General features: G+C 45.8%; 1 protein-coding gene across 2 annotated transcripts; it reads right to left on the bottom strand.

The window, feature by feature from the left end:
• Positions 1 to 47: 47 nt before the first annotated feature.
• On the bottom strand, positions 48 to 8,969 carry LOC132460847 (aldehyde dehydrogenase family 3 member A2-like). Of its 2 annotated transcripts, XR_009526455.1 has the most exons (11): positions 8,760 to 8,969; positions 8,416 to 8,647; positions 7,526 to 7,611; positions 6,874 to 7,082; positions 6,354 to 6,471; positions 5,965 to 6,106; positions 4,041 to 4,207; positions 3,556 to 3,655; positions 2,872 to 3,110; positions 703 to 813; positions 48 to 670 (listed from the first exon to the last, which is right to left on the bottom strand). XR_009526455.1 is itself a non-coding variant. In XM_060055777.1 (10 exons), exons 1-10 carry the CDS (start codon positions 8,919 to 8,921, stop codon positions 799 to 801), a joined length of 1,470 nt encoding a protein of 489 aa, XP_059911760.1. In that variant the 5' UTR covers positions 8,922 to 8,969; the 3' UTR covers positions 48 to 798. The 2 variants fall into 2 exon arrangements, 1 of the variants encoding a protein (XP_059911760.1); XM_060055777.1 differs by having other exon boundaries at positions 48 to 813.
• Between the last annotated feature and the right edge of the window lie 3,389 nt (positions 8,970 to 12,358).

Here is a 12,358-nt window from a genome sequence, read left to right as displayed (position 1 = left end):
TGGAAAGTACCTTCTCTGTGGTCCAGAGTCAAATAAATTACACGATACAAGTTCCTCAATATTTATTAGAATACACGTTATAAATGGATTTTGTAATGACGGTTTCATTATTGAAAGGTTACTGGACCATTTATTTACCATGCCTGGATGGTATAGGATTAACTTTCATTCTGACAGAAAAATCTGTGTAGACACTCAAATATTTTAAGAAGCATAAATTAAACACCCATACATACACTACTTTAAGAATCCATTATACTCTTAAAATCCATACATACACTACTTTAAGAATCCATTATACTCTTAAAATCCATACATACACTACTTTAAGAATCCATTACACTCTTAACACCCATACATACACTACTTTAAGAATCCATTACACTCTTACTGATACTATATAATTGCATATGGATATTTAAAAAATCATTTACATGCTGAAAAATAGCATTCTAGTTGCTAGACCTTCAATTACAGGTTGGATTAAAACAATCTTTATGACCCTGGCCAGCGGTATGTTTCTGCCAATGTCAACATTAAATGAAAGTACTACTGAAATAGCGATTGGGCTATCTGATCCTTCAGAGATGATTATATGAATGCAAAGCTCCATCATACCATTGCAATGAGAAAGCAAATTTTAATTTGTTGATTGAAGACAATCAACAAATTGTTTGTCTTCAAAAAAAAAAAAAAATCAAACAGTTCTCCCGTATATCAAGGTCATGTAGCTGAAACCTTCATGGTCACTTCGCTGAAACCTTCTCCAGATCCTCTTGAAGACGAGTCAGTTTCTCCTCACAGCAAATAGGCCTGGGGAAGCAGGAGATAAACATGCACCATTATTGTCCACACACACACACACACATGCGTGTCGGCCCTGCGGTTTTCTCGATCACCATTCAGCTGTTTCCCAGTGCAGTGGAAGTGCAAAATATTGAGGAAGAACCCTACCGTAAGAAGTCCCCACTGTTCTGTGTAGGAGGGGAGGGGACCCTATTAACTGTTGACTACCGAACGGCATTCTGGGTACAGCTCGCCTGTACATTCGACAACCACTGAAGAGATGAGGCTGGATATGGAGCTACGTCTCGTACATTTGTCATTTTGTTTTGCTAAACCCAAACATTTCAAGAATCAGCCGAGTTACTTTCCGAATGAACACTTGGGTTTCATAAAACAGCCTGCCGGAAACAGCCTGCTCCCAAATAGCTAAATAGTCCCACACGCTGAGAGGGGTTTGTCCATCGACTTCCTCCTAGCGTTCATCCGATTGGCGGTGTCAGGTCCACGGTGTTGGGATTAGAAGTTGGAAAGAAGCTGCAGGCTTCATCACAGAGAGCAAGCCCTGGTTAAAGCCTTTACTACAGTGAGCTGCTTTAGACCATTACTGCTTTATACCAATACTGCTTTATACCAATACTGCTTTAGACCATTACTGCTTTAGACCAATACTGCTTTAGACCAATACTGCTTTAGACCATTACTGCTTTATACCAATACTGCTTTATACCATTACTGCTTTAGACCAATACTGCTTTAGACCAATACTGCTTTAGACCATTACTGCTTTAGACCATTACTGCTTTATACCAATACTGCTTTATACCATTACTGCTTTAGAACATTACTGCTTTATACCAATACTGCTTTATACCAATACTGCTTTAGACCATTACTGCTTTAGACCAATACTGCTTTAGACCAATACTGCTTTAGACCAATACTGCTTTATACCAATACTGCTTTAGACCATTACTGCTTTATACCAATACTACTTTATACCAATACTACTTTATACCAATACTGCTTTATACCAATACTGCTTTAGACCATTACTACTTTATACCAATACTGCTTTATACCAATACTACTTTATACCAATACTACTTTATACCAATACTGCTTTATACCAATACTGCTTCATACCATTACTGCTTTATACCAATACTGCTTCATACCATTACTGCTTTATACCAATACTGCTTTAGACCAATACTGCTTCATACCATTACTGCTTTATACCAATACTGCTTCATACCATTACTGCTTTATACCAATACTGCTTTATACCAATACTACTTTATACCAATACTGCTTTAGACCAAAACCGTTTTATACCAATACTGCTTTATACCAAAACCGTTTTAAACTAATACTGCTTTAGACCAATTTTCTTTTAGACCAATACTGCTTTAGACCAATTTTGTTTTAGACCAATACTGATTTAACTCTGCTCTAGAAGCCGACAGACGGTTCACCTTTTCATTGAATAGGAATCGAATGAAATACATACTTCCTGTTCTGTGTTGATCATTTAATTATAATTTTGTCCTGATAATACATGTTTCTATACAATAGACTAATGCTACGCAAATATATAACAAGAAATAATCATAGTAGGCCTATTTACTTTGGACAACAGAAAACACATTAATAGACTGCGAAATATATTCCCCTGTGAGGCTACTATTTAGTAACATACCATAAATAAAATACAAGAGGCCAGCATTTAGGCTGAAAACTCATACATGTGATATTTAATCCTGAATGTAATGGAAGTGGATCAGCCAACAGTGGATAGGTGACATGATGCTGCATCAGTCCACCTCCAACCTATTTTTGTGCGAAAGACCATTTTTGGAAGTACAGAAAACCAAATGAACAAAGGTCTGATATATGCACCGATTGTTTTTTTCCAACGCACAATTAGTCTGCACAAACTGCACAGCAGCATCAGTGCACACACGAAAGCATCGCTGCAGCGATGTTCACGGGAGGGCGTCTGTATAGGAAGCCAGGTCAGCTCCGTTTGTTGGGGGGCGCGTCCCAAACCTGGGGTACAGGGTGGGGGGGGGTGAGGGTACTCACATTGATCAGGAAGCCGGCCACGGCCACCAGCACCGCCAGAGCTCCCACGCGGCCCATCAGGGCCAGGTCGGGGGCCTGGACCAGGAAGAAGCGCGCCCAGCCCAGCTTGCCGAGGGTGTGGGGGGGGTAGCGCATGCTGTTCATCCCCTCGTTCTTCAGCGGCCGGACCATGCAGCTCCGCAGGTGGCTGAGCTGGTCGAAGCTGAACTTGCCGTGGTAGCAGCCCATGCCGCTGTTCCCTGTGGAGGGCGGGAGACCGGAGCGGGTTGAGTGTGTTGGGTATTGATTGGTCTGAGGACTTGGGGTCATTCTTGTCCAGTGACAACAACTGTATCATCATTAGAGAACTCTACCTGTTAACATTCTTTTGTGTTTCCATAATACTAACTACTAGCTGGCATCACATTCTTTAGTTTGTTTTGTTAGCATGTAATGGTTTTTATAGGTTGTTAAAAAAGGGTTAGGGAAAGGGTCTGGTCACTTCTGAGTGACCAGATTCACGAGGAAGCCACCTTTATGCGTTACTACACATTATTTGTATTTTTGTTTACTGCATGAATTCATCCCGCCAGCGATGCAGAGCTGCGTGGTTTGAAACTGGACCCCATAACCAAGGGCTTTCCCAGTAGCGTGCAACATAGGATGGCGGGGGGGGTGTTCCCGTAGCATGACAGCCGTACTCACCTACTCCACCGAAAGGCAGGGAACTGACTGAGTAGTGCACCAGACAGTCGTTGGCCAAAACTGCTCCACTAGACGTCTCCTCGATCAGTCGATTGATCAGCTGGGGAGAGAGAGCCCCGTCATCCCTGCGGTTTGTGTTGACGTGAAGGTGGGGATGATGTGTGCACACAATAGTACCAAAGTGTGCACTTTGTTCGACGCAGAATTTAGAAATGTACTTTGCACTATGGAATGTTATAAATCTACTGTCACCATAAAAGATAATGTACATCAAATTTGTCAACTGCAGTTCCAAACTCCATGCATGTCGTTTGCGTGATTTCTTTCAAAAAGATAATATTTTGGTGTCAATGCAAACAAAAGGCACTTTGTTGAAAGAATGGTTTGTTTTTTGCACATAAAAAGACTTTCCATGGGATCAAATGTACAGTGCTGTTCTCGATTCCATGAGAGAGTGCGTTTGCCTGTACATTTGCGTGTGTTACCTTCTTGTCGGTGGAGAATACGTAGATCACGAGGGATTTCTCTCCTTGGTTGATAAAGTCGATGGCCCCTTCCAGTCCGCTCACCGGCACGATCGGGAGCAGCGGACCGAAGATCTCTTCCTGCATGACCTTTGACCCAGCCTTCACGTCCCGCAGAATGGTCGGGGCTGAAACATCAACAACAGTTGACTTTGAATACAGATTTTTATGACAAAATGTCGAACCTTTGGTCATTACTACATATTACATGATATGACATTGGAAGATCGATTTCCAGGCCTAAATCCTGATGCATCCAATGTTTGGGATAGGGGAACAGGTCAACGTTTGGGAACAGGTCAATGTTGGGGAACAGGTCAACACTAGGGAACCGGCCAACGCTAAGGAACCGGCCAACGCTACTGAATACGTCAACGCTAGTGAATAGGTCAACGTCAGTGATCATGTCAACGTCAGTGAACAGGTCAACGCTAGTGAACAGCTCAATGCTAGTGAACAGGTCAACGCTAGTGAACTGTTAAGGTGGGTTGCAGCCTTAGACCACCTTTGACAGTGGTAAACCAACGGTCATGATCATCCCTAAAATAAATATTTGCAAGACTGGTTTTGGCAAGTCTTGGCATGACTTTGTACATTTGACCCCGTTTCCTCTGAGCTCCACTCTCCTGCATTACGTCCGGGTGGTCAACACGGAGCAACCTTGGATATGCACTTGATATAAAAATCTTAAAACATCAAAACAACTGCATTTTGGTTTCAAGCACTTTGCTATGATCACAAGCAAATGAACAGACTCTGAATAACTTATTGTATAATACTGTTGAATAAAATATTGAAAAAAAACGTAATCTGGGATAAAGGCAACTGGAACTGTAGGAAATCCTTCTTACGATACAAATGACACTGTATCCTTAAGGCCTGGACCCACAGCTACCCAACAGCTACAGTGGATCTAGACCCAGGAGGTCTAAAGCCTGGACCCACAGCTACAGTGGATCTAGACCCAGGAGGTCTAAAGCCTGGACCCACAGCTACAGTGGATCTAGACCCAGGAGGTCTAAAGCCTGGACCCACAGCTACCCAACAGCTACAGTGGATCTAGGTAAGATATCTCATTTGAGTGATATCTGTTGTGATACCTTGGTGAGCCATCAGTGGGTGAACTTTGTGCACACTGTGTGCACTCTGCACTCTGTAGCGGACAATTTGGATCCAGCGCTCCCTGCTAATTCATCTTTTCCCTGATTGGTTCAGGGAATCCCCCTTGCTGTTCTCAATGTTGGAGTACACAGGGAGGGAGGGAGGGAGTTGTTTTTTTTTACGTTGTTTAGTTTCCAAATCTTCATCTCGTGCTCTCTCTCTTTACAACTCCAGAATCTCCACCCAGGGAGGACCTCCACCCAGAGAGGACCTCCACCCAGAGAGGACCTCCACCCAGTGAGGACCTCCACCCAGTGAGGACCTCCATCCTGTGAGAACCTCCACCCAAAGAGAACCTCCACCCAGAGAGGACCTCCACCCAGAGAGGACCTCCACCCAGAGAGGACCTCCACCCAGAGAGGACCTCCACCCAGAGAGGACCTCCACCCTGTGAGGACCTCCACCCTGTGAGGACCTCCACCCTGTGAGGACCTCCGCCCAGGGAGGACGTTCGGACCGTGGCGTGTTGTACAATGATGTGAGAGTCGGTTGGATGGGTTTGGTTGTAGTCCCACAGGAGTACCTATGTAGCACTCGGTGTGGTCTGAGGTCTACCCATCAGGCTCTATGTGGTAGTCCCACACAAGTACCTATGTAGCACTCAGTGTGGTCTGAGGTCTACCCATCAGGCTCTATGTGGTAGTCCCACAGGAGTACCTATGTAGCACTCGGTGTGGTCTGAGGTCTACCCATCAGGCTCTATGTGGTAGTCCCACAGGAGTACCTATGTAGCACTCAGTGTGGTCGCTCTCTCCTCCCACAGCAACCGTGCTGTCCTCCGTCATGGCCAGGATCCTCCTGAAGTGGCGCTCGTTGATGATGCGTCCATAGTCCAGGAAGCTCTTAGGGTCGTCCGTGTAGAACTCCTAAGAGCAGGGAAATCAATGTCCCATTAGTATCGGGCCGGCTTGAACCACTCACACTCCAACCATTCCCCGGCTGCTGTGTTCACAAGACGTGTGGAGGCAGGGAGCTCTGCGGATCACCCACAGAGAACATAGTATACATTCTATCATTTGGAGAATCTAAGTGAGCGTTAAGGTTACGAGGCCCACAGAACACACTTGGTGAGGAGCAGCAGGCCCCGACAGACTGTACACGCCTCCTCTCTACCTTGATGCATTTCTTCATCTCGTCGATGACGCGGTCCTGGATGCTGGCCTCACACAGCACGTAGTCCGGAGCGATGCACGTCTGGCCACAGTTGGTGAACTTCCCCCAGGTCACGCGCCTGCAGACCAGGGGAGCGGTCATGACAAGCTCTATGGTCCAAAACACCGGTTCATACTTCGGAAGGGTCGGAAATAACTGAACGACAGAAGAGAAGAAAGGGGAAAAAGAGGGAGGAATAAGGGAACAAGGAAGGAATGAAAGAAGGAAGTGAGGAAGCAACAAAGGAAGGAAGAGGGCAACAAAGGAAGTAAGGAATGGAGCAATGAAAGGAAAGAAAGAAAGAAAGAAAGAAAGAAAGAAAGAAAGAAAGAAAGAAAGAAAGAAAGAAAGAAAGAAAGAAAGGAAAGGTAGTCTGCAACAAAGTAGGAAGGAAAGAGACACAAAGTAGGTCATCTCCTGGAGAGGTGCCAGAAGGAAGGATGGAGGAATGAAGGAAGGGGAGGCGGGCGAGTGTGCTGACCTGCAGGCCAAAGGGATGTCACAGTCCTTGTCGATGTAGCAGGGGCTCTTGCCCCCCAGCTCCAGGGTGACGGGGGTCAGGTGTTTGGCCGCAGCCTCCATGACGATGCGACCCACCATGGAGTTGCCGGTGTAGACGATGTGGTCGAAGCGCTGCTTCAGCAGCTCCTGGGTCTCCTGGACGCCGCCCGTCACCACCGGGTACAGCTCCTGGACACGGGGAGCAGGGCCTTACTGCTACTGGGGTCTCTACTCCTTTCATCAGCTGCCCCCGTGTGACGGACACGAGGACATGCAGACACAGGGACTATAAATGTTGGCACTAAGAGTCAGGTGGCCCCATTGTTTGCTGTATGCGGGACGCGAGGGGAAAACATCTGGATCGTCTTTTATACACTTAGCCAATTCAAGTTGACCTGCAGACGGTCAGATTCTGTCAGGGGCCCCTAAGCTAGGGCCACACCCAGGGGCCCCGTGGCAAGGAGGGCAAGACACGACGTACAATTATATCCATACGAACATGGGCCGTATTCAAGTGTTGGCTGGACGGGGTTATTATGGGGTGGCCACAATGAATCCCTTCAAATGAATCCATTGAAAAAGCAATGAAAGACTGAGGGTCATGGAGACAGCGATGAGACGGAGACCAGTACCTTGTCGAGGTAGGCGTTAAGTAGTTCCTCCATGACCTTAGAGGTGTGAACACACACCTCAGAGGGTTTCACCACAGCTGCATTACCTGCACACACACAAACACATTTTTAATACAATATTAAATATATGAACATCTCACAACCGTTTCCAGACCATGCAATTGTATACTATTCCCTAATTCACTAGAAGGAACGAGCTACTGTGTTTCCAGACCAGGGTTCTCCCCTCAATACATTAACAATACTATCTGCTTCTAACTCATATTGTTAGGGCCTATATCTGGTATTCTTGGTGTCATTAGTGTAGCATAATATACCAGGTATGCATTGCATTGAGCAACATGCTTGTTCAATTCTATTAGTCTAATGCTAACACCCTGTCGCTGGTTTATGTAACAAAGACTGGATAACTGAGAGGTGTTTGGCTACAAGGCGGCCTTTGCGCATATAAATAAATTAATTAATTATGCAAGAATGGCAGAGGTACGATTAGCCCAAAGCCAGTTCCCCGACTCTCTCACCAACTCGCCCAGTGTTAAGAAAGTTACTTTGACCTTTGAACACCAAGTCACTGATAGGAGAGGCTGAAAACACACACGCACATTGACAAGAATCACCAATCCAAACCAACATACACTAGACTCACACACACCTGTGTCTGCGTGAGTCGTTTAATTGCAATAGTGCGTATAAAGTTCATGCAGAATAGCCTTTGGCCCTCAGGTGCGTGGAGGAGAATGATGCAATATATGGTGATGTTTAAAGGGACACACACACACACACACACACACACACACACACACACACACACACACACACACACACACACACACACACACACACACACACACACACACACACACACACACACACACACACACACACAGTACCTGCGGCGATGGCGCCTATCAGGGGGAACAGGGTGACCGCCCAGGGGTAGTTCCACGCTCCAATCACCAGCACGACCCCCAGTGGCTCGGGCTGGATGTACAGCGTATCGGACAGAGTCACCAGGTTCTTCTCCACCGCCCGGGGAGCAGCCCATTTTTTGAGGTTCTTTATCACCAGTTGGATCTCTGATTCCAAGCCCAACGTTTCAAAGAGCTGGATTCCCACTTCACTCTGTGACAAGGAATTCGTGTTATTAGTCCTGCTTGACATGAAATGACACATCCATATTTGGGTGGCTTTGTTTTGCATATTGACAACTGGAGTAGAGCGAAACTTCCCCTACCCTATTGAGATCTTTTTTGGCCGCTTCTGCGATCTCTGATTGTCTCTCGACGAGGAACCGCCGAAGGTTGTTGAGTTGACGGATGCGGTACGCCAGCGGTTTGGACCTGCCGGTTGAGAAGGCTCTCCTCGCCCGCTCTACTGCCAGCTGTTCACGAGACATCCTGGGGGGGAACACGCATGACACAAAGCCCTGAGCTCCGCTTCTGTCAGTGCCTGCCTTCCTATTTTACAGGAAGCGTAGTTTTGGACGTTGATTACGTAGCATATACACAGAAACGCCCCGTATCTTCTGCTCAATGTTTGGCTACTTTTCACGCAATGTAGGCCTATAGATCAGCTCATGGCTCGCTAGCCTTGACACAATGTTGATCTGGTGTTACATTCTACCAAGAGCCTTTTAGAGAGATTCTACTCCCCGAGGGTTGAAAGTTGCTCCGCAGGGATGCGTTTTCGAGGCTGCAAGGTGGTGGATGGGGTTTCGTGTTTGATACTAGAAACCCCGCGGGTGGTAGGCTATAGGTTCCATTTTATGGTTGAGGTAAATGTATATGTACGATGCAAGTGTCAAAAAACGACCTATGACTTTAACATGAGTTACCACAACACATAACCTTTGACATAGTAGCAATGAACTGAAAGCAGACTACACTGTTTTGTTAGCCGTACACTGTGCGGTGAATCATGTATAAGCCCCTCCAGTCGTTTGGTTTACCTGGGATTGATCGCGAAGTAGAAGTTGAAGAGGGTATTCTCAGCTCAATTTGTGAAACAGCCTCAACGTGCAAGAAAAAGTGTAAAGTATCCTGTCCATTCAGAATGAGGAGCTATTTCTCCGTTAGGGCCCACCCCTGAAAGGGGCAGGACCCAGAGTGACCCAACCCTCGGGTCCAGTGGCAGCGGCTCCAGACCATGCTCCAGACCCTTTCCAATGGGGGGTGGGGGGGTCTAGGACCCGCTTACCTTAAAACTTTGTTGTTCTCTAATTAGTTCACCCCACTGCTTTGCAGGATAAACATTGAATGAATGCAATATTTATTGTCTGATTAATTTTATTTTATTAATTTGAAGACACAAATTAAAATCAATAAGTAATACTCATGAAACTATTCCTGTATCAAGTCGAGGGCAGTTTGCCCTGATGTAGGCGGGGCTTGTGGTTCTGTAGACTGGGGCATCAAAGATTGATTTCAGGCTCAGTTGTCTATTTTGGTTTACTCTACAATGCAACTAAGACCAATGGGATGTACATATACTCTTGGATCTGCCTTGAATGGGTCCACTAACAACACACAACGGCCTGCACAACACACCGTTGTTGGCAGTTATTTGCCTAATGTGCCATTAGGGTTACTGTTAGGGTTACAGTCAGAATTAGGGTAAGGGTTATGGTTAGATTTAGGGTAAGGGTTAGGGATAGGATTAGGGTAAGGGTCTGCCTAATAGAGACCCAAGATTTTTACAGAGCGATCCAAAGATGCCATCTGGTTGAAAGTCTAATGGCCAAGTTTCTACCTCTTGTCTATGAATTTAGATAAATTTAAACGGATGCGTTTAAAATGCGTTTCAAAGGAGCATTTGACGATTTGCAATTTGGGCCGAACTTGATGCCTTAACTCATATAAAAGAGGCCTAGAGAGGTGTCTCTATGTTATTCATTTTAGGCCCGCTATTGTATAAAAAAGACCCCATGTCTTTAGCTCATTCCAAAGGCTACCAGACCCCTAGATCACCCACTAATTCCATCACTTACGGTTTGGCTAGAGCCTCCAAACATATCACTTGAGTAGAGTATGATGCCGTCAATCATAAAAAGGTAGTCAACAGACCCCACCCTATAATTTGCGACCATGACGGGGGGCCTGGCGATCAACCCAGGGCCCTTATTGGAACAAGACCAGGTGTTCCGCTGAGGATCAACGTAGCTATTACACCTTTTGGCGTGAGACTGGGTTGTATGTGCATGATTCACTTCATAGGCTACGACTTTATAACTCATTAAAGATATTTACAAAGGAACATACAAAATCAAACATCTTGACAACAAAAAAATTGTCTGATTGTAAACTTTCTTTTATCAAGCTGAAACAGTTTTCATGGATGTGAAACATTTGCAAAACCAAATTGAAATGAGAAATAACGTGTCACGAAGAGGAATATGCATACTATTTAAAATAATTATGTTATATTACAAGGCTTTATTCGTACACACATATTTGTACATTAACATTTTCTTTAAAAAAAAAAATATATATATATTTTTCTTCCAGTGTGACAATATCTCTTAAATGACAAAAAATAATGTCATGAAGCAGATTGTTTTATGCTGCTATCGTTTTCAGCTGCTTGGCCTTGCAGTTGTAACACACTCATCTTCTATAACTTATTGCTCAGGACGTGCTCGGACTGAACAGACGATATTCCCTTTTGCTTTACTATGGTTTTGACACGTCTGACTTTATTTTATTTTCCCCACTCTCCCCCCGCAGCCATCCCCTCTCCCCCGTTCAGGCCTCACTGAAGGCCCGTCCCAGAGTGGATTCCTCCCCCGTCTCCTCTGCAAAGGCCTTTCCTCTTTCATCCAAGATGTCACACAAATCTGCTATATCTCACCGCTTGAGATGACGTCGACATTCGCTGGTTTCCTCCGCTCTGCACATTCCATCCAGGGCCCTATATCTATTTATCAGCCCTGTATAGGCACTTAATCATGTCTTGTGCTTGTCTTCCTATGTGGAGCACTCCTCCTTTTATCTGAAGCCAAGCTTGAGTCACACGTTGTCTCTACCTCTGCGAGCCCCACAGAGGCATGTGTGGCCTGAGGAGGGGCTGAGGCACTAAGCGGGACACCACAGGGCTTACACTAAAGGCTTAGTTATGGTTTGACGTTGACGCAACGACCATGCAGTCACTTTGCCGCATGGACGCATGGTCCTGAACCTTTTTTGGTTCTGCGTCAGGTTTTAGTTAGCCGACCAATCACAGACCTTGCCGCTGCGTTGCCTCGACGCGAGGTTACAATTTTTGTGAGGCGCACGCCAGGCCCTTGCGGTGGACGCAAGGGGGGTCCACAAGGAGGGTCTGCAAGGCCGTAATGGGTCCCTAAACCCCCTTGGAAAACTGAGAGAAAAAAATCTTAAGATGACAGGAAATGTGAATTGTGAAGTTTGCAGATCAAAGAGCGGGCTACTGGAAGAAGGGTGTGTATATTGGGAGGAAGGGAAGTGTGGAGGTGAGGGAGAGAGAGCATCATTCACACCTACCCGCCGGACCTCCTGCCTGCCAGGGGGAGAGGGAACTGTGCAAAGGAAAGGAGAGCACACATCCTGGTTGCTGCTCAGCAGTCCAGCCTCCCCTGCTTCACAGGGGAGGACTGTAAACACATCCACACGCACGTGAAAACATGTGTGCACACACACACACACACACACACACACACACACACATCCATATGTCACTTATAAAGAACAACAAACAGGGACAGATTCAAAATCATGTGTGCACACGATACACACTAGCATTAGCATGCATGTACCCAAAGACATGCACACACACACCCAAACCCACACCTACACGTTCAAAAGCAACGCATGTGTCCCG

Source organism: Gadus macrocephalus, chromosome 7 (assembly GCF_031168955.1).
Source record: "Gadus macrocephalus chromosome 7, ASM3116895v1".
Taxonomy (NCBI): domain Eukaryota; kingdom Metazoa; phylum Chordata; class Actinopteri; order Gadiformes; family Gadidae; genus Gadus; species Gadus macrocephalus.
Note: the sequence above shows the minus strand (reverse complement) of the source record. Positions and strands in the feature narration are given on the sequence as shown.